General features: G+C 35.8%; 3 protein-coding genes and 1 long non-coding RNA gene across 8 annotated transcripts in view; 2 read left to right on the top strand and 2 right to left on the bottom strand.

The window, feature by feature from the left end:
* The window catches only part of LOC109706560 (lysine histidine transporter 1-like), a 59,749-nt gene that overhangs the window by 6,097 nt on the left and 26,594 nt on the right, over window positions 1–27,058 (top strand). The window lies entirely within an intron of this gene.
* LOC109706576 lies at window positions 234–3,795 on the top strand. The gene is made up of 2 exons (XR_002215249.1): window positions 234–469; window positions 3,351–3,795. It is a non-coding gene; the product is annotated as an uncharacterized LOC109706576 (long non-coding RNA).
* LOC109706552 (serine/threonine protein phosphatase 2A 57 kDa regulatory subunit B' theta isoform-like) lies at window positions 4,227–9,511 on the bottom strand. The gene is made up of 2 exons (XM_020227471.1): window positions 7,816–9,511; window positions 4,227–5,038 (listed from the first exon to the last, which is right to left on the bottom strand). The coding sequence occupies exons 1-2, from the start codon at window positions 9,001–9,003 to the stop codon at window positions 4,679–4,681; spliced, it is 1,548 nt and encodes a 515-aa protein (XP_020083060.1). The 5' UTR covers window positions 9,004–9,511; the 3' UTR covers window positions 4,227–4,678.
* On the bottom strand, window positions 10,593–20,618 carry LOC109706520 (probable thimet oligopeptidase). 5 transcript variants are annotated; one of them, XM_020227413.1, is made up of 22 exons: window positions 20,396–20,618; window positions 19,399–19,520; window positions 18,444–18,607; window positions 18,024–18,114; window positions 16,852–17,031; window positions 15,840–15,917; window positions 15,413–15,493; window positions 14,917–15,009; window positions 14,294–14,374; window positions 14,056–14,218; window positions 13,817–13,937; window positions 13,662–13,734; window positions 13,171–13,278; window positions 12,868–12,965; window positions 12,732–12,777; window positions 12,498–12,594; window positions 11,910–11,983; window positions 11,725–11,829; window positions 11,544–11,624; window positions 11,338–11,425; window positions 11,040–11,072; window positions 10,593–10,960 (listed from the first exon to the last, which is right to left on the bottom strand). In XM_020227413.1, exons 1-22 carry the CDS (start codon window positions 20,529–20,531, stop codon window positions 10,821–10,823), a joined length of 2,253 nt encoding a protein of 750 aa, XP_020083002.1. In that variant the 5' UTR covers window positions 20,532–20,618; the 3' UTR covers window positions 10,593–10,820. The 5 variants fall into 5 exon arrangements, with proteins under 5 accessions (XP_020083002.1, XP_020083021.1, XP_020083029.1 ...); XM_020227432.1 differs by lacking the exon at window positions 19,399–19,520 and having other exon boundaries at window positions 20,396–20,566; XM_020227424.1 differs by lacking the exons at window positions 10,593–10,960; window positions 11,040–11,072 and adding an exon at window positions 11,088–11,193.

The following is a 27,058-nucleotide window of genomic DNA, read 5'->3' as shown; positions in this document are numbered from 1 at the left end:
TTGTATTGAACACGGTGAATGGTTCACCGTGTTCAACTTATACAATTGGCCCAGCCCCGCCCGCGTGGCGCTGACGTGGCGCTGACGGGGCGGGGCCAGGGCCATTTTTGCAAATAATTTTTACACAGGGCTATTTTCGAAAATAAAATTTTTTAGGGGGCTATTTGCAAAAAAAGCCCAATATAAAATTTAAAAGTGAGGAAAAAAAAGAAAAAAGAAAAAAAGAAGAGTATACTGGTCGGAGAATTTTATGTAATTTAGCTAATAAATAAAAGAGCAGAAAGGCTGACATCTTTTGTATTTTCTTTCACTTTCACTTTTTGAGGCAGAAAGAGTAGAGGGGGAAGGGGCAGACAGCACAGCAGGCCAAGAGCGATGCTGGGAAGTCGGAGGCGCTGCCCGCCGCATGATTTGGATTCGGAGCGAGCTGCCCCCAAAACCCCCAACACCCAACCCCTCTCTCTCTACGGTATATTCATACTGAAGCTGTTTCTAATCCAAAATTTATATGAACAGCAAATAAACCCCCGCAATAAGAAAGGCCCTGTTTGAATACATGAACATCTTATCTTATTCCGTATATCTTTTGCCGTACTTAAATATAGTATTTAATAAATGACGAGTAGTCATTTTTTTCGAAACCAGATAAATCACCTGGTACGTGAAATATACTGTATCAAATCATACACGCCANTTTAATAGTTTGTCAACGAACATTGTTAGTGTTTATTTAAGGTTGTCGCTCCCTCGAGAAATTATCTATTTTAGAATCATCTTTTAGATCAAAGAAAGTACGAAAGAACCAAACTTTCGTTTAACCGTTTAAGTGTGACAGTCAATTTGAGATCACATAAAGAAAGACCCAAAAGAAGCGTTCTTGTTTTCGTACTTTTTCAATGCGTAAGGTTGGATTGACGATTGTTTTACAGTCTCGTAAGAGATAATGAACCTTCAACCAAGGGAAGAGCCTTTTTGTTAATTTAGTCAAGTTAAGTGAAGCCTTAAGTAGATCTTAAGCCGGGATTTTTCTTCAATTTTCGCATTACATGGATGGTGACTGCGAAAGTCTATTACCATTCTTGACGGTGATCTCTTAATGTCGTCAAGCGCGGCGATAAAGTTTCGTAGTTTCTTTCCTTGGTGACTTTCTAGGGTTAGGTGGCCTATGCGGTCTTCTTTAGCTGAAAGTAATAGCATTAGCCTGTAAATGGGTAAAAGAAAAAAGGAGTAAGGAGTAAACTTGTTGATAGATTGTAGCAGGAAGGTTAAGGTTGACAATTATTTTAAACCCCATGTACTCTTCGAGTTATACTTTGACTACTACAACCAGAATGAACATAGTAAGAAAAGTTAAGGGTTTCTACATGTCGTTGACTACAGCTTGGAGAATGACGCTTGTTTAGCTACTTAAAACGTTAGTAGAATCCCGAGATGCTTTACTGCCCTTATGCTTTTAGTTTCTCCTTACTCGGTTGATAAAGTCAGTTTTCAATCCTCTTGTTTGAGGAGAGGTACAAGAAGACGAGTTCAGAAAAACAAGCCGTCAACTTCATCACTACGGATGTCTCCTCTGTCGATTTAATTCGGCAGGGAGACAAACCTGCAGTCTTATTCAATAGATTATTATTATTGTTGTTGTATAATAAGGCACATATTTCTAAAAGAACATATTGATTTTCAATCAGCAACCGCACATACTAAACTATGTCATATAAAGTGCATGGTCCACTAAATAGACCAAAGCTTTTTTTACTGATGAGCAGTAAATAATTTATGATATAAATTCATGCCGTTTTCTATATGCCTTATTCTATTCTACAAGTACATAAGTTTGTCCCGGAAAGAATAACGCCCCCAAATAAACGACAAGTATATTTAAAACCTAATCTTTGTCGAAGTCATACTTATATGGCATCTCTCTCTCCCCAACCCACAACCCCCAAAACCCCCGTCGAGCGAGGCTTAGGTTTAGTACGCCGCCCGTCGCGGAGGCTGAAGGGTCGTAGCGAGAACCGGACGACACGGCAGACGGGGAAGGGGGAGATGAGAAAGACGGAGTTTTTCACTTTCACTTTCTTTTATGTTTTCTACAGTCGGAAAGACGAGAAAATAAATAATCGATTTAATGTATTTTAAGAGGCTGGTCATATGAGAAGAAAAAAAGAAAAAAGAAAAAAAAGGAGTGAAAATTTAAAATATAACCCGAAAAAAACGTTTATCGGGGGATTTTTTAAAATAAAAGCTTTTATCGGGACACATTTTTAATAAACGTTTTTACCGGGACCGGGGCGGAGCAGTCGCGGTGCAGTCGCGGTGCGCCCGCCCCAACCCGGTTAACATATTCAACTTGTGCCACTTGGTAAGTGGCACAAGTTATGTTCTAAAAACATAACCTGTGCCACTTACCAAGTGGCACAGGTTATGTTTATGGAGGCTGAATCGGTAAAAACCGATTCAACACACACAAACATAACCTGTGCCACTTAGTAAGTGGCACAGGTTAAGTAAACATAACCTATGCCACTTACCAAGTGGCACAGGTTATGTTTATATAGGCTGAATCGGTTTTTACCGATTCAACACCCACAAACATAACCTGTGCCACTTGGTAAGTGGCACAGGTTATGTTTATAAAACATAAATCGTGCAAAATACCAAGTCCGCACAACATAAACATGTGAACCGAGTCGCCACGGACGCAACGCGACTACACCGCGACTGCCCATGCAAGCGGAACCGGTAAAAACCGATTACGCCTACATAAACATAACCCAGTGAAAATTACTAAGTGGAACAGGTCACCCGTATAAACGGTGAATCGGGGAAAACATAAAATAGATGACACTTAGAAAATGCAACAAGATATGATTGAAAAACAGAACATGTCCCAAAATACCAAGAAGCACAAGTTAAAAATATTTAATACCGCCGTGATATAAAGTTTGTACCATTCTTACAAAGCTGGCTTATTCAAATTAAAGCAGTAAAACAGGTCAGAGCAAGCGCACCGCGACTACACAAAGACTGCAAAACCCCGGTCCCGGTAAAAACGTTTATTAAAAATCCTAATCCCGGTTAAAAATTTTTATTTTAATAGTCCCCCGATAAACGTTTTTGGGGGGAAAACAAAAAACGTAAGAGTGAAAGTATAAAACACAATAATATAGCATAGAGAAAAGACAGGACACCAAAATAAAAATAAGAAAAGCCTTCGAAAAAGCAATTAATAAAGCAATTTAATATAAAGTTTTACGAAGTCTATTGGTAGATATAAATAGCTTATACTGATTTTGGCGATCCACTCATACTTATTCTGGTGAACATTTTTCCTTCTGGTCTCCTCTCTGCAGAGGCTACACTTCAAAAGCTTAGACATGGTGCGCGACGCGCTTTTGCATCAACGGAAGAGGGCGGTAAGTGTGAAATGTCGGCTACCGCTACGAGTGCTCACCCTGAGGGAGGCGACGGTAAATCAACTGTGAAACTGAAACAAGAAGAAATGGACCAGAACTCATAATCATACTGTTAAGATCCAAATGATGATAAAGCTGCCACTTTGGGGATTTGTAAGATTGTGTGTGTTGAGATATTTTCGGTTTTGGAGTATTGTGTAACATGAAAGTGTGTTGTCTATGCAATTTCACCTGTTTTTCTCATTACAGCTTGACATGTTGTTTGGTATTGCATTCTCTGGCAATTTGATCTTCCATGTTTCATTTCTTTATCCTCTTTCTTCTGTACCTCAAACTTTGTGGTGTACTAGAGAAGAATTCGATAAAAGATCCCTTTTGCTGAGGTAGATGTTAGATACAATGCAAGATTGGATACAGCTTTAGAGATTCTTACATAATCATAAATGGACTCGATGATGAAATTATTATCAAAAGAACAGGAGGGAAATGTTGTGCCACACACACATCTTATAATTTTGCATGTTTTCGACAAAAAAATTTTGATCCATTGCGTTAACCTCATGAAAAACTGCAATCTAAGAGGACTCAACAAAGCCATTTATATTAACTCAATCCAAATTTAACTAATGAAAACAACACAAATCCAAACAAGAAAAGATCAAAAGAAGGCTCAAAATAAAATTAAAAAAAATAAAAAACTTGGAGGGTCCATTTCAAAATGCTCTATTGTTGCGGGATTACAAAACGTCCCCTACAGTTTTTATCTCATGTGAATATGTAGCCAAAGACCAATGATCAGAAGGAACACTTCAATTTTGCATAAGCAAAATCTAAAATATAACAAATAAACGACGGCAAATGAACACTGTTGTAGGTCATAAACTACTTAAGAAAATGCAAACTAATAAAATAAGTCATTATCCGACATATATGAAATTACAGCAACAATAGACAGTCAACCTCCAAAAAAAAAAAAAAAAAAAAAAATCTAGAGATGATAAGATGCACCCTTTTTTGTTCTTTTATAGCTGTTGAACAGCTAAAATGTATGCTCCCACAAGTTTTTTCGGATCTTTGTTGCTTGAAATGGCTTCCATATACTTCCTATATACAGTTCAATCCTATACAATTCTCAACAATCCTCGAGAACCTAGCAATCCAAACAATCCACAACAAAGGGTGAGCAAATAATTCATTTCGACACATCTCAAACCCCACTTGAGATATTCGAGTACAATCGAGTCATGGAACCAGGCGAGAGTAGTTTAAGCAGAAGAAGATTGGCGGAGCATGGTGCGAGTAACGAGCACGGGCTCACTGCTCGCGGCTTTTGAAGAAGCTACTTCTTCTAGACGCTTCCACGTGGCCTCTCTTTTAGACTGAACCTCCTCCTCCTTGGCTTCATCTTCTTGGAACTTCTTCAAGCACTCTGCGAACAGGTCCGGATCGTGGTCGGAGAAAATCTTGCGCACGTTCATCGTGAGGCTTTGGACAACCTGGTTCCAATGACTATTCGTGTTTCTCTCTAACGCGGGGAAGATGATAGGTAGTATTACCTTGTGGTGTTGTTTAATTAGGCTCTCGATGTGGTCGTTGTTCCACAAAAACAATGCCCTTTCTGCCACCTGCAAAAGGGTAGCAAGAGTTTATACAGACGGTGATCTTAACCAGAGAGTTACTTCAGAATAAACAATAATTTCAATGATCTATGCTGTTCTAATATGTCGAGCTTTGTGGATTTTGCTTTAAACTATTAAAGCAGTAATGTTGCACACACAAGAGAAGTGCTTCATTGACCGAAGCAAGTAAGAAACCTTAAGAAATGCTGATAAAAGGATCAGCTCTGCGCCTCCTTTAATTGGCTTCACTTTAAACTGAGTGTCCATTTCCCTCATTTTCCTGCTAGGATTGGAAATCTTGTATTTTACACATTCATAGTGTAATGTTAAAAGAAGTGCTTCAAATTTTTGCTCTTTAGCATGCTCTGAAATAAGTCGATGCGTTTCGAATTGTTTGTCAACACAGAGAAATGATTTCGATATTGAACCTTGGAACTATATTTTAGTTCCAAATTCATCCGTCGTGCGGAACAACAGTAACTTACCATACGCATAATAGAAAAGGTTTGCTTTAAAGCATCTCTCTATCTCAATTAGATCTCTTCGCAATTGTATTGATATTGGTATGACAAATAATAGGCCCAATTTTGAGCCCAAGCTGCCTAACAAAGATGATATAAATGCACTTGGCGGAAAAGGCATTTCTTTAAGAAATCTAAAAACACAGTTTGAGATGCCTCAAAAAACCAGCAAAAACTAGCTTATGAAGAGCACAACACTTCTTAGTTAACTGTCAAATAGACTTTGCTATAGAGCTTTATGATCGTCCACGAGGTTGCCTCCATTGAGCTAATGAATAGTCAATTATGCAAGATCAAAGAGTAGAGTACAGAAGAGAAGACAAGAAGGGAAGGGCAAAAGCCACAAAACAGATAGAAGACAATGAAGTAAATTGAAGAGGTATATACACCTAAGCTCTTATGGTCGATTTGATTTCCGATAACATAGCTAGGCATCATTCGTATATAGACCAAATGATGCACTAGAGACCTACTTTTTTCACTCAATGCATGTACTATAATAGAGATAATGCCAACATGACGTAACAGAAGCCTTACATTTTAATTTAATGCAAGTAGCATAACAAAGAGAATAATGGACTGTAGCCATTAGCAGCAACCAAGAAAAAAGAAATGAGGAACGAGGAAGGTTAAAAAAACACTGGACAACCAACATGAGTGACATAGATTATTATAGATAGACAAAAAAGGAGGGGGCAAAAGCCAACATGCCAAAAGAAATAATGTTTCTCAGCCAACGGCAAATCCTACTTGTATGTAATGCTGACATACATTTTTCAGACTCAATAAAGCTCCTCTAATCTATGAATAGGAAAAGGGCCAATCAAGTATGATTACACCGGATCAGAATAGAGTCACATCAGATTTAAGATAAAATTATATAAGTCTTTTACAAATTATAATGTGGAGAGTTTCAATAATATAGAGATTAAAAAGTTTATGCATCCCTTGTACAGACCCTCAATAAATAGAAAACTGCTTTCCATAAGGTGGTCGATATAAGACCATAATATCTTCTCCTATCTACTCATCTATTATTAACTTGGATAAAAGTATCTATAACATATAAAGTGTCAGAATTTCCACAAGAAATCACCCACTTGTAGCCAACCCCTAAGAGTTAGAAAGCTGGGGCTTCGCTGAAATATGTCTGCATCAAAACTTTAGAGCACCATGTCACGGACAAAATGTTTCCCGCTGACTTCTCCTTGACAGTGGCCCAAATCTACTAGCGAAACGGGTTGAAAATGGGTTGAATCGAGTTGTCAAGGAGACCCAAACCCAACCCGCTGTGGGGAGACGAAGGGTTTTATAACCTCTCCCATCAATGATGGAAACTCAAAGGTTATGAAACTCCCATGAGTTATAGGGTGACTTTTGGGCTTATGGCTCATTATGAGAGTGAGTTAATATATGAGTTAGTGGGTGTGTTGGGTGGCTAGATTCAATGTATCTAGAAGCCTATATATAGTGGGGTTTGGCTAAGGTCAAAACACAAGAGAGAGAGTGTGTATGTGAGTTGTAATTCTCATTTTTTAAGTAGTGTAGTACTTAGCTTTTTGAGAGAACCTTTGCCTCTTTCTCTGTGTCATTTCCTTTTGCATACTTAGTCGTAGAACGCGAAGGTCAGACTAGCAATAGGGACAAAGGCTTGCCCATCTTCGAGCAGGAAGGCGGGCGCCGCATGGACTTTGCGAACAGAACCGCTAAGGCCGTGACAACCAGCTCTAAGTAGCAGAACCAGGTCAGCAAGCTCACAGTTTGTCACACACACATATAACAAGCCACCCATTAATATCAATCTAGCCTTGAAGAAAAATGAAAAGCATATGCTAGAAGAATATCATTCTAAAGCACAAGTAATAAACCAGGGAAAAAAAACATGATATGTGGCTTGCATGTAGTAACTACCACTATATATAACCCACAAGTACATCACTTGCAGATGCTCCAGTATCACAAAAAAAAGGAAACCTTTAGAGTTACTTGTCTAGCTGTTAAAATAGCATCATATAGGACGGACAAAAAGATCAAAATTAGGATATAAATAAGGCAACGATGGCATTTATATCACTTGGAACTTTAACGACGCTTCATTTTAAACATCAGAAATTATTAGTTAGATCATTACCGGAAAAATGAATCATTAAACCAAGATGAAGCATACAAAAAATGACCGATAAAACAAAACAGTAAAAATGGGCCAAAAGAAATGGAGTAGATCTTATTATTATATAAATTAAAACACTGTAACACTTTTACCTGAAAGTGAGAACTGTTCAAACAATGGGCAATCTGGCGGAAGAGTGGAACCATACACTTCTGGAATTCGGCCGGCTGAGTTTGCTCCAAGATCTCCTCCAACTCTCCCAAGAACATCACTTCCTTTGAACTATTTGTGACGGGCCAATATTTCAACAAACCTCTTATGACCGTATCGGCGAGCTTGCAATCTTTCTCAACAAACTGAGTGATGCAATAAGACAGCTGCTGATGATATGCAGCAACACATTTTGGCTTGTGAAGTGGGATCAAGACCCGAACCAGGAACAGCTTGTGTTCTTCCTTAAGCGGCAAAGCGAACCCATTTATAATACTTCCCAAGATCTCCAAGAGCTCCGCAATCCCATTGAACTTCTCAGTTTCCATGACGAACCGGTAGAAAATGTTGTTAATAGCTTTCCTGATGAATGGGCGGTGCACCATGAATTTTCCATAGATACGGTGAAGTATCATCTTTAAGTACTCCCTCTCTCTGGGGTCTTCAGAATCAAAGAGATCGAGTAGTCTAAGAATGAAGGAGTGATCTACATATCTCTTGGCCAGTTTCGCATCAGTCTCTGGAGAAGCAACGAACCTCAGGAACAAATCGTACACATGCTGCAGGTGAGGCCATGCAGGATCCATTACGGGCTCCTCGTCCTCTACATCAAAGGCTTCCAAGGCCTTATTCTCTCTAGGCGGGGAAGTAAATGCTCTAAACAAGTTTATGGATACCATTTTGGTAATCTCTTGCATAACTATTTCTGGAAACTTCCCACTATGTGAAGTGACATAGTCAACAAGCTCTACCAATGTTTGCCGCTTCACTTCCTTCTCTTTCACGTTCTTCGTCGGATCCGTGAAGTCAAACACGACGCAGCACAAATCCAACTTCTTGAGGAACAAGCTCTGCTTTTCAGCGCTTGGGACGTCTTTGAAGCTCGGCAACGGTTCGTAGGGAAAGCCAACAGAATTACCATTTACCTTGGAGTTAGAAGCTGGGCTGGGATAGTTTAAGCCGTAATTCGACAAAGGGGCCAGATGACTATTTGCAGTGACAATTCTATTATTCGCTGAATCCCCACTTCTGGAACCAGAATAAGGATTCGGCGAAGGACTCACCCCCACAATCAAATCCCTATCCGCTGATTTCGGCGGCTTCCGCCGTCCAAAAATTTGCTTAATCATGCTATAATGGGCCTAAACTAAATCCCACAAACCAATCACTTCTTAGACTTGAAATTCACTCCATACCCTTATGCATCGAATGTGTTATTAGCTATTCCACTTCATTTTAAACGGAATTTGTTGCGCATACTCTTATATACGATTCCCAAAAATTAAAAGGAAGCAAATCCCATCTCCCCCAATGAAATCCATCGCATAAAAATTCGATTTTTATGCATCCAACAACTTGTTTTGAGTGAAATTGGGTCGGAAAACGATACTATTCCCTATCGCTCTTCTCTATAATCCAAGGAGATGACCTAGAAAAACAAAACCCAGAAGCCAAAATTCACATCAAAGGTGACAAATTTCTCAGATATATCCAACAAAAGAAGCCGATTTTACTCTCCGCTCCCCCAAATCAACGCTCTCCGGAACAATCCGGAAACGATTCGCGCACGATCGAGGCGACGAATTCCCATAAAAAATTGTGCGAGACATTAGGTAACAACGTCCGAGTCAAACACGCGCCCCCCCCCACCCCCCCCCCCAAAAAAAACCCAAAAATGCGAACTTTTCTGAACGGATACTAAGAGAAGAAAGGAAAGGTGCGATTTGATACCTTTTGGAGCCCCTCTCGTTCCCCTCTTCGCCCAATCGCGAGGCTTCGCTTCGTCGTGGTGATGCGCGAAAAACGAGGAGAAGAGAGAGAGAGAGAGAAGAGAGAGAGAGGAGATGTCGACGAGCTTCAGCAGCAGAAGCAGCGCTGGAAAAAAAAAAAAAAAAAAACCCTTTCCACACGATTCAAGTTGTAGAATAGTCGTAACGCGCACCAACAATCCGAGTAAATGAATATAAAGCATAAAAAATTAAATTAAATTAAGTTAAATATCAAGAGTTTATAATAATACCAAAAGGGGGGAAAAGAAAAGTTCACGCTTGAAAAGTTCGCTAAATTGCAAATCAAAATCTGAGTATAATTCAATAGAATTCAGATACAGATGCAACTTAGTAGAATTTATTTTTAAAAATAAGTTTTTTATTTTATTCTATACATCTTTAGATGCATAGTGAAAAGATATATAATTTTTCTGAAAAATTACAAGTTTTTTCAGGTTATTGATAAAGTAGAGGCACCAAAAATCGGGCCGAGACGTCGCAACACCCTTTTTACGGCCCAAACTATTGGGCCATCACTCGTCGGGTATGGCCTAGTTTACGGTAGCCACCGGGTTATGTTAGGCATTATCCAGTACAGTATCCCGACCCGGCCCGTTTTACACCTCTAACAATAGTAAAATTAACTCAGTTAATAAAACCAACTTAGGCTTAGTTTGGTATTGAAACCTAGGGTTACTTCTGCGTTGTTCTATCCAATAGAACTGTAAAAAATATATCATAATCGACTTACCGCGATATGCAGAACGTAATATTACGTACGAAAACAAATAAAATATTTTTCCATTGTATTTTCTCACAGCACAACGCAATCTCTCCGTAATCCAAAACAAAGCCTTAAAAAGTTACACCAGTTTTCAAAAAATTGCTTTAACTAGAAGCACTTTTGTGTCCCTAACATGCGGTGTATATACTCCATTTGAACTTTGTGATTTGATAAATGTGTCTTAAGCTCTGTATTTCTGATGAGACACATTAAAGTGGTCCCATAAAATGACAGGGATGTGATAAGCAAGTGACCTCCCTAACAGTTAGAATAGGAGACTTTGCATAAGATATATGTGATAAGTCTCTATCACTAGCCAATTTTGGAATCTCTTCGCAACCAATATATCTCAGAACTCAAGCATCAGATATTACATACCACACACATCATCTACTCACAACAATGGAGTGAAAGGGAGATATCGGTCGCAGAAATACTTTTCCGTCCAATTTTGAAGCATCTTTACGAGCACTACAGTGCTTGTCGAATCATTTGTATCCAAGGGTGCGGTTTTGGACCGTACCAGAATGAGAACTGGAATGGAAGTCCAAAAGAACTAGAGTCAGAATTCAATTTCACAGCAGAAATCAAAATGGTTGGTTCTAAATCTTACTTGTTGGTTCCTTAAATGAAGAAACCGAAATATCTGCAAAAGTTGTTGGTCAGTATAGACAAACAGTCAATTTGATGATGCTCAGTATTTCCAGGGAAAAGGACTGATCATAGTGAAGTTACCCGATGGACGATGCTCAAATCAAAATGAACAGCTATCACATTCAACGAATAAGACGAACAAGGAAAAGAAAGTCTTGGAGTTAAATGAAACAGTTGGATTTTTCACTGTAGTAAGGGAAATTAAGTTGTCCTTGAAACAAGGGATATGCACATTCAGAGACTGTTTTGGATTTTACTCTCAATGAAGGGCCGAATGGATGGTTCTCTTCCGAGGTAATCAGATAGGATCTCGAGGGGATCTTTTGCTCCTCCCGGCGCCAATACCTGCACGACAAGTACGCGAATTAATAAGGCCAAAGCAAGGAGGAGAGGAAATCCCAAGGCACATTAATAGTGATCCAACACATGTTCAATTCACAATTAAGTTTAAAAAAGTCGGTACCTTATTCCTGAACTGCAGCCCTGCGTAGTGATTTAGCAAATCATCTTGAAACTTTGACGCAAAAATATCAGCAGCAAAAACCTGTCGAATGAACGATCATTTTTTTTCACTTAGTTATCAATTCAAGAAAATAGGCATCGCTATGCATTCATTTTCTTTTTCTGAAGAAATTAATACAAACCTCACTCCAGATGTAACTATAACAAATGGCTTCGTATCCGATGGCAAGTCGAGAGAAACATGACGCTGGGTTGGTCCCTTCCAACAAAGGTATACCCAGCATTACCTGCAAAAGAAGCCAATATTACGCCATCTATTTATCATGGCCAAAAAAAAAAAAAGAAATATTATTCGAGTGAGCAGTACCTTAGGATGGAGGTGCTTGAGTAACTCTACTATGTCAACATTCTCACTAGAATGTATTATTTGATCAGCAAGGCCTGATAAAGGCAAAAAGAACAACAAATCTATGTGAGCAAAATGCTTGTCTTACACTAATAACCCAAATATCTAACAACTCAAAACCATCAAAACAAATATTTCCAATATAGCACAAGAAAAACGTTGAAAACCTACCAAGTATATGGTACATTAGCATTCAATTTACAAATTCTATCTGCTGTGGGGAAGAACCAAGAGGAAACATAGGTAAAAAGAGAGGAAAATTCTTGTGGGGAAAAAAAGGTAAAAAATATCGAATAAAATCATCTCAAACCAAATTTCCTCTACTAATGCAAAACTAAAGTTTAAGTAAGGGAATGAATAATAAAAATTGAGCCATTGTTGGTGGAAGATAAAAGTGTTAAGATGAAATATAAATGGTTGACCAACCAAAATATTCAAAAGATGCAGACTGAGGATATTATCAATCAAAAATTACTTGCTTAGCGATCAACTGTTCAGTGCTCAATGATTTGAAAATTAAACTGCTGGAAAATAATTAAAATGACTTACAAAGCAGAATTTCTTGCTTCAGTTTCAGGCCAGCAAACGAATCATGCCTTCTTTTCAGAGATTTACACATCTCACTCGTGATGGACTTTGTCATATCCTACAAATTACAGATGAAACACGACTTCTAGCAATCTTTGGAAATTTCAACAGTAAAAGTACAGTTTGCAGTCCTTCGAAAGCAATAGAATGATAATCAGTGTTGAGGCTCAACATAGTAGGTATAGTGCATTATACCTGATGAAAACCGGACATCATTTTCAGAGATACGCTCTCATAACACCTGTGATAGAGGAACATGTTTAGAAGATAACATTTACATATTGTCCTATGAACATCAAAGTGGTAATTATTTTGATATGTGATAACTCACCATCTTTCAAGAAGCTGACTTGGAATCTCAATGAAATCTCCTTCCGATCGTAGCCCTGAAAATCTAGAAAATGTTGCTCTATTGCACATATGATGGACCTGAAAGGCAAATATTCTGTCACGCGCATATTAATCAAATCATACATGACAAGGCAAAGTTCCATGAACATAATAAAGCCTACCGTAATGTTTAGATGCACATTGAATTAAATGTCAAAAATTAAAAAAGAGTTTAACTGAGAACACTGCAAAATAATGTAAAAAAGATGACAAGATTGCACAAAAAGATTTGAAAGTAACATACCACATGACTAAACTCATGGAAGAGGCTCACAACTTCAGAGAATCGTAATAGAGCTGGATTACCATCTATTTGTTTTGGGCACTGTGATATTAATAGTGCAATTGCAACCTGCACAACAAAATTTTCTTATTGAAATAAATAAATTAGGCAGTTAAAATAACATGCGCATACAAAAGGTCGCAACTACAGTTAATATTTACGAAGCCACAAGTAGTTTTTTATGACATATGAGGAAACTGATGGGCTATATTTGGGTATCCATTCGTTCAATTGTTAATAGATCAACTTTGAGCTAAGTCTTTTGGCCCAATTGAATTTGATCTAATGCTCAATTAACAACTGATAAATATGAGTATGTGCTTGCTGGTCCATGAATTTGCGCAGAAATCGATTTGCTTACTTACATCTTTGGCATGAAAAAGAGGTTCTCAACATATAAATCTTTCTTCTTCTTTTTTTCTGAGAATGATTGCAAGAGTTGATGCAGTTACCTTTCGTGTACCATTAGAAGCTAGCCATCCATTTTGAAGTGGCACAACACAAGTATGAGCAAACTTCCCTTCCCTATATATAGAAGTAGGGAGTCGGTCAGCAATCTAAATGTTTGCTAATTGAAGAAACAAATACACATTGAAAAAGATTGGACCTGAAAAAGGTATCAAGGTAAAAGTAACCCAAGAGATCATTAGAAGTTACATCCCGAACAGCAAACAAGCGAACAGTATCATGCCAGGTCTCACAATCCTTAACTTCTTCAAATCTTAGACCTGAATCAACAATCGTTATGAGAGCCCAACAAGGTTATCATAAAGACGTAACATTATACATAGAATGGCTTGCGCTAACTAGAAGATGTTATAATAGAGACAAGGATATTTATATTACCAAAAAGATCCTGAAATATCTTAAAAATTCCTGATAAAACCAGACTGACAGGAAAGTATTGTTTAACTTCTCCAAACTCGAGATCAAGCTGTTGTTCTTCAGCCCTCCTCATGTAGAACAGAAAATCTTCCATCCCAAATGGAGAATCCCCCTCCTCCTTTCTCTGAGTTCCCCAATTAGACAAGTTACAATTTCAACTGTAAACAAAAAGTAGTAGCACAGCATGGTGAAGTACAACCTTCAAATCTTTAAGTACTTTGAGCTCTCTAGTTGCCAAGTCATTTAAATTTGCTGAGACCTCCTCCAGAAACTCAAAAACCTGCAAATTTATATAGAAGTTTCAATCAGAAAGTAGGAAGCATAAACCACAAAAACAGAAAATTAGAAAATTCTTCACAAAGAGATAAATTCACCAAATCAGGACTAATCTTTAAAATCTACCCATAATAAGGAGAAGAAATGAATAAGAAACCAGAACGCAACAACCAGTTCTCCTATGACTGGAATATTGTAATCAGGACAAATTCCAGCAGTTGTTGGGAAAACATAAAATCAAGACCAGGAAATTCCAGTAGTGACTGAAAATGAAAGAAGAAGATCTTTCCATAGAAGAAGCTCTTACATCCCTTCAGTGTTCGTTGGATGACGTTCAGGAAATCAAAGAGGGCAGGGAGGAGATTGGAGGACGTGAAGGCTGAAATAAGGGCGACGGAAGGGCGTAGCTCTCATTTCTAAAGGGCATTTTGCAGTTTCCGCAAGAATCATATATGGGTATTTCTTAATATTGCTCGGAAATTTGTCGTGAACAGAGATCACAAAAAAGTCATAGTTAGTCCTTTGATTAACAGACACAGAACAAACCTTTGAAGATGTCCTCGCCATTCTAGGTTCAAGAACCAATTCTGCATAGCTCGAATAACCAAGCAATTGAGAAAATTTGTGGCGCGATTCAACCTAAATATAATAGAAAAGAAAAAAGGATAAAATAGGAGTTCTACATATACACATAAGAAAAAAAAGCAGCATTGGATAAAGTTCTCACGTAACTAAAAGAAAAATGTATAGGCCCTTCAAAACATGAACTACTATACACTTGATTGACACACTCGCTTACATATCAAGGCCGATGGATTGCCAGTGAAAAACAACCACAATACAGGAATGTGATTTTGGTTGCATGTGTTTCATGGCAATATCATGCTTTGTTTGTTTGTAGTTAAGTTTTAAATTTCTGCTGACATAATCTTACAGTGGCGTATTTATAGATGTATCGTTCATTTGATAATAAATATAAAAAATAGCCTTTGATTTAAAAAAAAAAAGAGTCCAATACAATACCTGAGAAGTTAGAACTTACCAAACTTTCTAAAATATCAAGATTCTCTGCGCCGCCTCTCTGGCCATAAGCTACAGCTATCAACTTCCTGGAGGCCCCAATCTTTAAGAAAAGAATGTAGGAAAATGAATACAAATGAAAACTAAAAACATTCCATAATGGAAATAAAATTTAACATGATATTGTTATCCACGAGAAACAAATTCACAGCAACACTTCTCCAAAAGGTTCAGCGTATTGACGGTGTACACTAAAAGCAAGGAGTCTGATCTGACAACGGGAAGATATGTACGACAAAGTAATACACATCAGTTAAGCTACAAGAAAGATACCCAGTTATGGTCCCACCAAAGTGGGATCCATAATTGACAAAATGGCTAGGAGGATAGCAAGTAAAAACTGGGGACTTAATGATATGGAACAAAACTACGGAAAAGAAAAGACACACCTTACAATGCTCAAGTATTGGAGTAACATGAAAATTTGTCAAGAGAACCTTCAGTTTGCCATCAGTTTTCTCCAACTCCTGGATAGAACAACTCATGATTCTTTTTCTGAATAGCAAGCAGAATAATAAAGACAAACAACACGATAAAATAATAGCTTTAGTGTATGAAATAGCCACATGGAGACTTAAAGTTGATCAATTAACAGTATAAAACCAATATTTGAGCTACAAGTAGGAGAAGGTGATTTCAGAAATTCCAGAAGACCATTCACACTACTTCGAAGTTAGTGTAAAGCAGTGTCGAAATACAAAATGGTCGCATCATTTTAATAGTTACAACAATTTCTGATGTATAGCAATCAGATGATATTATTCAATATCCACATTTACAAGAAAAGAAAGAGCTATAGATAGGAGCTGAAAAAAAAAAAAAGCAAAATTTTATCAATAGATACAGTGCTTTATTCAGCTAAAAAACTAATGCTATTATTCCTCAATCATGTCATGCTTCAGTCACATCAGAAGAATATAAATTTTTCATAAACGTTTCATAAATATTTCATAATTGCTTAATCATTTACAGTATAAATGTTTTCTAAAATCCTTTACTCATCCTGGATGAAGAACATGAAGTACCCTCAGATAACAAATCTGGTTGTCATTGAAGGTCTTAATTTGTCAAAGACAAAAAACAAAAAGTTATGCTCAAGGAATAGATAAAAATGCTTGAGGAATAGATATGCCAAAAAAAAAAAAGTAGCAACTATCATTAAATGTAAACTATCCAACATTGATCGCTTCAAATAATCCAAATTACTGTCCATGTAAATAATCTATAACCCATTAGCATGAACTCTAGTAACATACTAACATGGAAAAGATAACTAAAGAAAAACAATTTTGCATTATGAATTAGTTTATAGCAGTATACATCAACAAAAACATATATCATGCATGAAAATGACAAAACTATTGAAATCTCTAGGTTCTATAGAGACATTCGATTACTAACCATAAGGAACTCACGAGGCATCCCAGCTAGTTCTTGTTCGTTGAGAAGAACAAATTTAGTACCAGCATTCAGATTTTCAATGTATTTCAAACTTAGTTCATCAATCCGAGATTTCAAATTCTCCATTTCATTTCTCTTGCTCAAAGTAAGTTTCACACCATGCCGCTCAAATTCTCTAACCTGTCACTGGACAAAGAGGAGTCAATACACAATCCCGAAAAGAAGCTAGAAATACATTCTAATATAAATGCAAAAGTTCTGACCAGTAGAATGCAACAAATAAGAGCATAAAATATAATCCTAACTTTGATTTGTTGGACATTCCTGAAATGGGATCAGAGGCATCAAATGCAATGGTTTTCAAATTTCTGAGTAGAGCAACAAGTTTAAGTTGTTTAACACTGACAGCATATATTGAAAGAAACAAAAGAAATAATTCACCTAGAACAAGAAAAGAAATGATCTATTGCATGACAAACATATACTAAATATTAAGTTGCACGTCAAATAACAATTTTAACATTTCAAGAGAAATACAATTTCCTTACATTGTCCTATAACTTGAGCAGAAGATTATCCTAGTTAACAAATAAATTAATAAACTTTAAAATTTTCAAAAAAGAAAATATTTGGTATCTACTACATTGATTGAGAACTCGATCAAGAGGTAAATCTGTAAAACACCATTAGAATGCACTATTTTCACTTTATCCTGCTAGTTTGCTTCTGTTCATATTGTTAAGAATAAGCTAACCAAAATGTTTACATTTTAAATGACCTGATTTATCTACTGCTGAATATTAGAAAGAGCAATACAAAAATGCAAGCTGCCCATCTTTGCATATAGACTAAAAACTAAAAAATGTTATTACATTATAAATCTCACGAAAAGCAAGCGAAAGACAATTTGCTATTTCCCATACCATCCACTATTGGAGAAAAATGCTGAAACAGTCTTTGTCCGTATCCATGCAAGATATGATATGATGCTCAACGTCAAAATAATAAAGTTATATAAAATAATCACATTAAGAGAACGGCAAAGAGCAGTATTAAATTCTTGAGCTGGAACTAAGAGAAATCGAGCTAATAAGGTATAACAGAACATGCGAGAAAAAGGCCGGTTTGGATGATATATTTCGTTGAATATATATTACACAGAAATTCTATACCAAGCACTGGACATAGCGTTGTGCTTCAGAGCCTAGTTGCTCCCCTCTATCAGCGTATGCCTTAACAACACGATACACATCCTCACGCTTTCTGATCACCTTGCAGAAAATAATAAGAACGTTAATGTACAAAGAAGAGCAAAAATAGGGGGGAAAAGTATGACAGAAGTTCTCTACACTTTAATGATCATTTATCTGCAATCTTATTGTTAAGAAAGAAATTATGAATCCTTATTCTTTTTTATATAGCAAAAGAATTCTCATTGTTTACATAAAGTCACTGGTTCCTGGAGAAATAGCTAAGAACTCTGCTTCATTTTACCATATTCCATTACCAAATTACAAATGTACATAACATGATAAGTGAAAAGACAATGGAAAAATGAGAGGAAGAATCGCAAAGAACAAAAATGTTGAAACCTGCACATCAGGAGATGAGAATCCAATCGCTTCTCTGCTTCACAGCTTGCTTTGCGAACATCATCCAAGGTGGACACCATTTTTGGAAAAACACAGGATTGGATCAAAGGAAATTGCTGAGCTTCTAATTCTGCCAAAGGTGAGATTACATTTGCATAGCTAACCTGCGCAAGATGTTTTCTGAAAGATAAGTAACTATAAAAAAACATAACAAATATTTACTGTTTTAAGTTGTAAGGGATCAGATAGCGTTGGCCAGTTCAAACCCATCACTTGCCTTAAGAAACTGCAACATGCGTTATAACAGGCGAGGGAATTCTACAATCTATTTTTACATTTAATGAGTTATGAAATGAAACGAGTGACCAAACATGAGCATCACAACAGAGAGAATACTGGTAAAAATATGCTTCAAATTCATATGATCAAAACCAATCTCAGGAAAGGACAAACAGGAGCTATCAATTAATCCATGCTAATAGAAGTTATTCAAAGAAAGCCCAGCAAGCTCATTCTCAACATGACAAGGACCATTTCATGTGGGAAACAAACATAAAACTTGAAGCTTTAGATAAAAAACCATGATTTGCTTCTTTCAACGACTATGTAATTGATAGAACCATAGAGGACAAAATAGTAAATAAAAACTACAGCGGCAATGATGAAGAATGTCGATACTTTATTTGTAAAGGACCGACTAATAAACTGTGAAGTCCAAATATGTATCAAGGGAAAGTAAAAATGGCAAATAGAAAACAGCGCAGCCACAAAGGATGCCAAAAGTGGACTCTAAGACAGGCAGCATGCGTAGACTGATAAATATCAAATTAGCATCTGAGATAACAGTCCTACTGTCTTACAGTTTAACAGGTCTAAAGTGGCACAAGAAATGTGAAGAAGAGACAGAAGAAAGCAGAAGAACATAAACCAAGGAATCATTTTCAAACAAACATACTTTGCCGAGAGGAACTGAAGCAACTAAATCATATGTGTCCTTTGATTTAGCTATGATATGATCAGTTAATCTGTCAATCTCAGATGCCGATAGACTGATGTGGACGCTTGAGCATGGAAGATCTGCAATCATTTGACCAAAAGAGAATGAATGTGGCCAATATTTACAGCGTATTATGCAATAATGCAAAGAAGTATTGACCCAGAAAAAGGGAGCCAATCCAAATATAAGATGATAAGCGTAAATCTGTTTCTCAAACATGGTAATTAGATCAAAGTATATAACGATATTGATGTATATTAGAAATTTACCAACCACAAGTTAACAGGGTTATCTACCTACTCTATTTTTCAGCTGGGACAATCTTTAAAACATAAAGTTTCGTTTTTTGACCCTCTCTCTCTGTCAAATACATGCGCTATATCTCATTAGGGTGCCAATAAGAAATTCCCCAAGCATCTCCATCACAATCAAAATGTTTTAAATGGCATAAATTCTATTAACACTGCAGTAAGAACAAAGAAACTAACAATTTCTAGCAATAATCATCGAGCAATACAATTGCAAATATCTTCCTTCAATTTAAATATACATATTTTTGCTGAAAGGTTATAAACATAAAATTCCACGAACAAGTACATAAACCTCAAATTCTGCAACTTTACCAGTTTACTTAGAACCACAACTTTCGCGAGTCATAATTTAATCCTCAATCACACGTACTCCTAATCCATGAAACCCCCCCAGAGCATTTCAGAAAAATATTACAAATTATAACTCGACATATAAAGCAAAATCATGAAGCTCCACCATTAAAACCCGAAGCTCCACCATTAAAACCCTAGATAATTCACAACAAATCGGCAAAAGAGGGAACTTTATCGTCCTCCTCATCAACCACCACACAAAGACGCGAAATTTCGCACCATTCGGGCAAGAGAGAAAGGGGGAAACAACAGCACAACCTCTAAAAAGCGGAAATAAGCATTAGATTAACCTCTCTTCTTCTTCTTCCTCTTCGAGCTCCCATTGTGTGCGTTAATGGCGGAGATGATGAGATTGACGCTCAGAGCGAGAAGCGCCGCGGCCCCCGTGAGGGCGAGTATCCTCCTCTCCCTCTTCCTCGCGCCCATCAACCTCAAATACTTCGCTTTTAGAGAGAGAGAGAGAGAGAGAGAGAGAGAGCTCAGAGAAGCGTGGGGGAAGGAGAAGACGAAAGGGTCGACTTGTGGAGATTATTACTACAAAGAGAGAGAGAGAGAGAGAGAGAGAGAGAGGAGAGGAATTTTCCTGAGCCCGGTGTATCATAAACTCATGGACCGTAATGCTATGAGTTCCAACATAAAAAAAAAGCTCCAAAATAAATTATAATTTAATTCCAACAATTCTGAAAAATTATTATTACTTGCATACATAGACCCTGCGAATATTGTAAAAATCACAATTTCCTAATAATTTAAGGCATTAATCATAGAGTGCGGTTCATTATGTGTACGGATGCACGCGGTTCAGGCGATAATTTCCCGGAAGAGAGAGGAGGGGAAGCTATGAATCGATGTCGACCGTTGATTTGTTTATTGACGGGTGGATTACAACGAGGTCGCGATTGAGAGGGAAAATGAAATAAACGGCGAACTCGGCTTTTTACAGCCCGCCTAAACCGGCACCAGGATCCGCGCACGTGGGTGTCACGTGATTCCCTGGTACTATTACAAAAATATTTTACCTATTTTCGCATGCAATATTATGTTGTACATATAATAATTCTGATAAAGGTTAATTACACTAAGGTAGCGTTTGGTTCGGGAACAAGGGGGGGAATAAGTCCTTATTCTCCTCTTTGTTCCCAAACACTATGTTTGGCTCTCGGGAACAGTAGTTCTCAGGAATCTAGAACTAGCTGGTATAAGGCTGGAACTGCTGTTCCACCCGTTTTCTGAAACAAGCTTGTTCCTTGATGAGAACAAGATTAATTAAAATCTAAATTTAATTTTAATGACAGTAAATTATTAATTAATCTAGTTAATATATTTAAATTATTATTTATTATTTTAATAATTAAATAATTAAATAATTTATTATTTATAATTAATTATTAATAATTAATAATATTTATTAATTTTTTATTAATAATTATTAATAATTATTATTCTTAATGATAATCGATATTATTATTAATATATTATTTATAATTAATAATTAATAATTAATATTATTATTTATTAATAATTAATTAATAATTATTATTCTTAATAATTAGATAATCGATGTTATTATTAATTTATTATTTATAATTAATTATTAATAATTATTATTATTATTTATTAATAAATATTAATATTAATTATTATTAATAATTAGATAATCAATATTATTAATAATTTATTATTTATAATTAATTAATAAGAATAATTAATAATTATTATTATTTATTAATAATTAATAATAATAATAATTATTATTAATTAGATAATCGTTATTAATAATTTATTATTTATAATTAATTATTATTATTAATTATTATTTATAATTAATTATTAATAATTAATTTTTTATTTATTTTTAAGTAATATTTTTATGTTAATTAATTACATAATATAATTTTAATTTCAAATTATAACGTTTATTCCTCTTGTTCCAATCTAATCATCCAAACGCTATTTATCTTATTCCTAGGAACAACCCAATTTTCATCCAAACGCAAAATTTGTCTAGTTCCTGCTTATACATGAACTTGTATCTATCCCTAGAACTAGCAGTTCTTACTTATACCCGAACCAAACGCAGCCTAATGGTCCTTAACCTTTACATTATTTTTTAATTTGATTCCCAATCTTTTTTTTTTTTCAATCAAGTCTCTAATCTTTTGATTTCATTTCAATTAAGTCCCAGCCGTTAGATAGTTGCTAAAATTGACGGAAAATGCCACGTCAGCGCCACGGAGGCACCATGTCAGCGCCACGGTAGCGTTGTATCAGTAGATTGCAAAAAAAAAAAAGATTCGGGACCAAATTGAAAAATGGAGCAAAGATTGAGGACCAATGGTGTAATTAACCCATTAAATTTATAAATTCCAAAAAATTTTTTGATTTACGATTTAAATTTTAAATTTTAATTTTAATTTTGAATTCAAATCTAAATTGGAATTCAATCCGATTTTGTATTTAATTTTAAATTTTTTATTTTAAATTCAAATTCATATTTGGAATTCTAAATTCTAATTTAATTTCAAACTTGGATTTGAAATTTCAAATTCAAAATATGAATTTGGCTTTGAAGTTTAAATTCAAATTTAGAATTGAAATCAAATCTTAAATTCAAATTTAATTTTAATTTGGCTATTAATTATTTCTAATCCAACTATTTCTACCGTTTTTCACTTTAATCCCCAACCTTTCCACCCATTTTTACTTTAGTCCCCAACCTTTCCCCAACCTGTCCACCAATTAGGGCCTGTTTGGATACACAGTAAAATATCTCCACGGAATTTATAAACTGTGGTATCGGTCTAGATAAAATAGAGAATCCTGTAACTCTACAAAATTGGTGGAAAGGTTGGGGACTATTTCTAATCCAAAGTGAAAATAATTAATAGGACCTTCCAAATCAAAAGATTTCAAATTCAAATTTTCAAATCCAACTTTATTTCTAAATAAAATAAACGATTATTTCTAAATGAAATAAACACGAAAAGTATACTACCTATATCTCTCTCAAAAAAAAAAAAAAAAGTGCAGTAGATGTGTCAAAATTGGGCCGGTCTAATATCCGGGAATCCGGACTGCAGGCGAAACTTTGTGAAGAGGACGGCCCAGCCCATTTAACTTTTGAAGGTGCAATTTTTAATGCTGGTTTACTTAAACATGGTCATATTAAAAAAATAAAATAAAATAAAATTATGAGATTTCTTATTATTCTTCTATGGAGAGCTTTTGAACGACCAAGATTTGCTACCTCAGCAATATATTTTTTCGATGACCCTTTTAATATTGAATTTTATTTTACTGAATTTTATTCTGCACGATTCTTAAAGTACTGACTAAGAAATGCTATTAAGGGAAACAATAATTTCATCTAATGCTACCAAAGTACAACTTTTTACGCAAATTTACTTAATAAGGTCCTTTAAAAAAAAAAAATATGGAGGATTACGAGATTCCCTATTATTCTTCTATGAGGTGCTTACCCAATGCTTTTTTTTTTTTTTGAGAGAGAGATAGATAGCACGCTACCCGCTTCGTTTATTTCATTTATAAATAAACTTAGCTAGAAATATGAATCAACTAAGATTCGAACTTGTGCCTCGGGTACCAACCACCAAGCCTTTTGTCACTCGCTTTAGGGATGGTCAGTAGTGCTTACCCAATGCTTCGAAGTTCCTATTTTATGTGCAAGTTCATTTAACATGGTACTTTTTTATGTTAAAAAAATAAAAGAGTGTTATGAGATTCCATTAGGGGTGTAATGTGGGCCGTGCTAGGGGCCGGCCTAGCCCGGCCTGGATTCAATTTTGGGCCAGGCTAGGCCGTGTTGGTCCCAAGTTGCCTACCCTTTGGCCTGGTACGGCCCTTCGGCTCAAAAGGCATGGGCCGTGCCTTGCCGGTCTAGAAAAATATTTATTTTTAATTTTTTTAAAAAAAACTAGTATGAAATTTAAAAATATAAACAATAAATATTTTTATTTAAATTAATATTTTGATTAAAATATTAAAAAAATTATAAAAATAATTATACTAAAGTAAATATTTAATTTTTAAAATAAATAAATAAATTTGTATTTAAAAAAAATGAAATAGATTTTTGGTCCAATAGACCAAAATTCTTTAGTTCATTGGACCAAAACCCTCTCCTCCCAAGGTTTGTTAGGTAGATCTTGGGAGGTGAGCACCTGGGGAGCTTAGACCCCCTGGCCCAAGGCAACTGCCTTCGGCCTTGGGGTTCGGGCTGTGCGAGCTCGACTGGCACGGCCCAAGCGAGCCGTGCCGTGTCGAGCTGTCAGGCTCCAAATAAAAGGCCAAGCACGGTCAAGAGTTTCAAGCGGGGCCGGCTCGGCACAAGGCTACAGTACTTGTGTCGTGCTGTAGCCTCGCCCAAGGCCGTGCCGGGCACGTGTCGCCTGTCCCGTTTTACATCCTTAGATTCCGTTTTGTTTTTCTATGGAGAGCATTTTATGCGATTGCATGCTGAAAGAGAAAAATTCTATAAAATATATCTTAATTTTATTCTGCATAATTATTAGAGCCTACTTAATTCGCAGTATTTTAATAATACCGAAAAATAATACATCAAAATTATAAGATCTCATATTTATTTTACCATAGAAATATGACGTGACAGAAGTTAAAAATGTTTGCGTGATCGTATAATTCGTTAATACTGGGTAATGAAAATTTTAATTTGGAAAGACCGAAATACCCTTTTGCAAATATCACATCTATTTCAAAATTTAAATCAAGTACAAGAGCTAAATAGTTATAAATTTTCTATGTTGAACCAAATAAAGAAATAATATATTTCTAAGTATTTTAAGATAAATATATACACACACCAAACAAAAAAAAATATTCTGTACGAATCCAGCGATAAGGAAGAAGTGTGTCTCGAAAAACAGATTACGACAAACTTAAAAGTATTGGCTAAGACGCTACAGCAAAATTAAAAGTGTCGAATCATAGATTTTACTGTAAAATCTAAAAATTTAAATTTTGCTTTTCGCTGTAGCAAAAATTTTGAAACCACAAATTAAAAGTAAAAGCAGAAATAGAGTCAAACAGTAATTAAGAGTGTCACGAGAACTAGGAAGTTTGTGGCCCCCTTCTCTAGTAGAATCTGGAGAAAAATGGAATTATCTAGTTTTACGACACAATGTGGTAATGCAAGTTGAGATTATGTCGACACTCTCTCTCTCTCTCTCTCTCTCTCTCTCTCTCTCTCTAGTGTGTTCTCCAAATCCGTGACTAGTGCAATGAAACCGACTGTTCCTAGCGCAAGTTGCAAAAGGTTTGATGGTTGGTACCCGAGATTCTAAGTTTGAATTTTAGTTGATTTATATTTCTAGCTAAGTTTGAAATAAACGAAGCGAATAGCATGCCACCTATTTCTTAAAAAAAAAAAAAAATCCACTCTATGAAAAATATGCCACCTCTCCCATACAAAAAAATAATAATAATAATATATAAAAAAATTAGTAGTTAAAGAGATGTCGATAAAAAAAAAAATGTTAGGTAAGTTGTGGGTATCACTAATTCAAAATTTGTAGTTAGATTGTTGAATTTTGAAGTGCTGCGCTAGTCACGTTATGGCCGTAATTAACTCAAATTTTGAACTTTGATTGTTGAATTTTTGATGCGTGATTTTAGTCACTAAATTTTTGTGCGCCAAAATTAATGCGACAAATTGGGTTGTTTAATTGTCCCAATTGCAAGCAGAACTTAAATTTTTATTTGTTTGGAATTGAAATAATTGATGAAAGCAGTTTATTTTACATCGTTGATGTTAACCATTAATTTCAAAACTCGAACAGTTAGAAATACACAACTAATTCACTCAATGCGTTCAGACATAGTGTCTATGGGTTTCGATTATGACTCGGCCTATCAGCTTGACATGACTTCGAATATGACTCGACCCACTCAATTTCTTGCCATTCCAAACGTAACTTGGACAATCTAACCTCTTACCACAGGGCAGAATGCTGATTTTGTTAGACCAATAATTTACACCGAAAATCAATATAATATTCATTATGTTAGGGATCTTTTATCGGTCGACCTAGTTTTGATGCATTCGGCAAGTTTTGTCCATACTAATAAGCCTACTCTACTGATGTAGATGTACAAAAGAGTACATGTGTCAGGATGCGCCGATGTGCTAATTCGGTAATTTTAACTTTTTTTAATTAAGAAAAATGAAAAGTTTTTTTTTTTTTAAGTATAATTTTTAATTTAGACTTCGTTTGGAATTACAGAAAAATTGCATTACGTGCAGTAAGAAAGAATGTTGAAAAAATACCTTATACGTAATATTGGATTCCGCATATTACGATTAGTCGGTTACGATATATTTTCTACGGTTTCATCGAAAAACGCAGAAACATATTCCTATATATTTTTTTCTCAATTCCATTTTATCTAATAGAATTAGATAGAGTTCAATAACAAACTAAACCTTAATAAGTAATAACCAATTATTAATTTATTATTTATTTTATTTGAAAATGGTTTACTTGAAAACAGTAGTCTCAGACCAAAAACTGGACCCAGAATCTCGGCTTCAGCATGAGAGAGAGAGAGCGAGCCGGGCCGAGGAATATTTCGGAAAAAGAGCCGGAATAGCCCAATCGGAACGTGCCACGTGGACGCACGTGATCGCGTGCATGGCCCGGGCGAACACGTGCCGACGCGTCCCCTCACACGAGCGCGAATCGAATCCAAAGGAAAATTTCTAAAATGCAATGGTATATTGACGACGTGACGTAACAAATCAATCAAATATTTTTTTTTAAAAATATATGTCTCATCATGATTGTAAAAAAATATTTTTATTATACTTTTGATTGAAAAGAAAGAATGTGATTGATTTGTTATTGATGACGTGGTGCAAGTGTTATAGTATAGAATTCCTCAATCGAAAGAGAATGATATGGCGGTTACACGTACGA

This window comes from Ananas comosus, linkage group 1 (assembly GCF_001540865.1).
Source record: "Ananas comosus cultivar F153 linkage group 1, ASM154086v1, whole genome shotgun sequence".
Lineage (NCBI taxonomy): Eukaryota > Viridiplantae > Streptophyta > Magnoliopsida > Poales > Bromeliaceae > Ananas > Ananas comosus.
The sequence above is the reverse complement of the archived record's forward strand: the minus strand, read 5'-3'. Positions and strand labels throughout refer to the sequence as shown.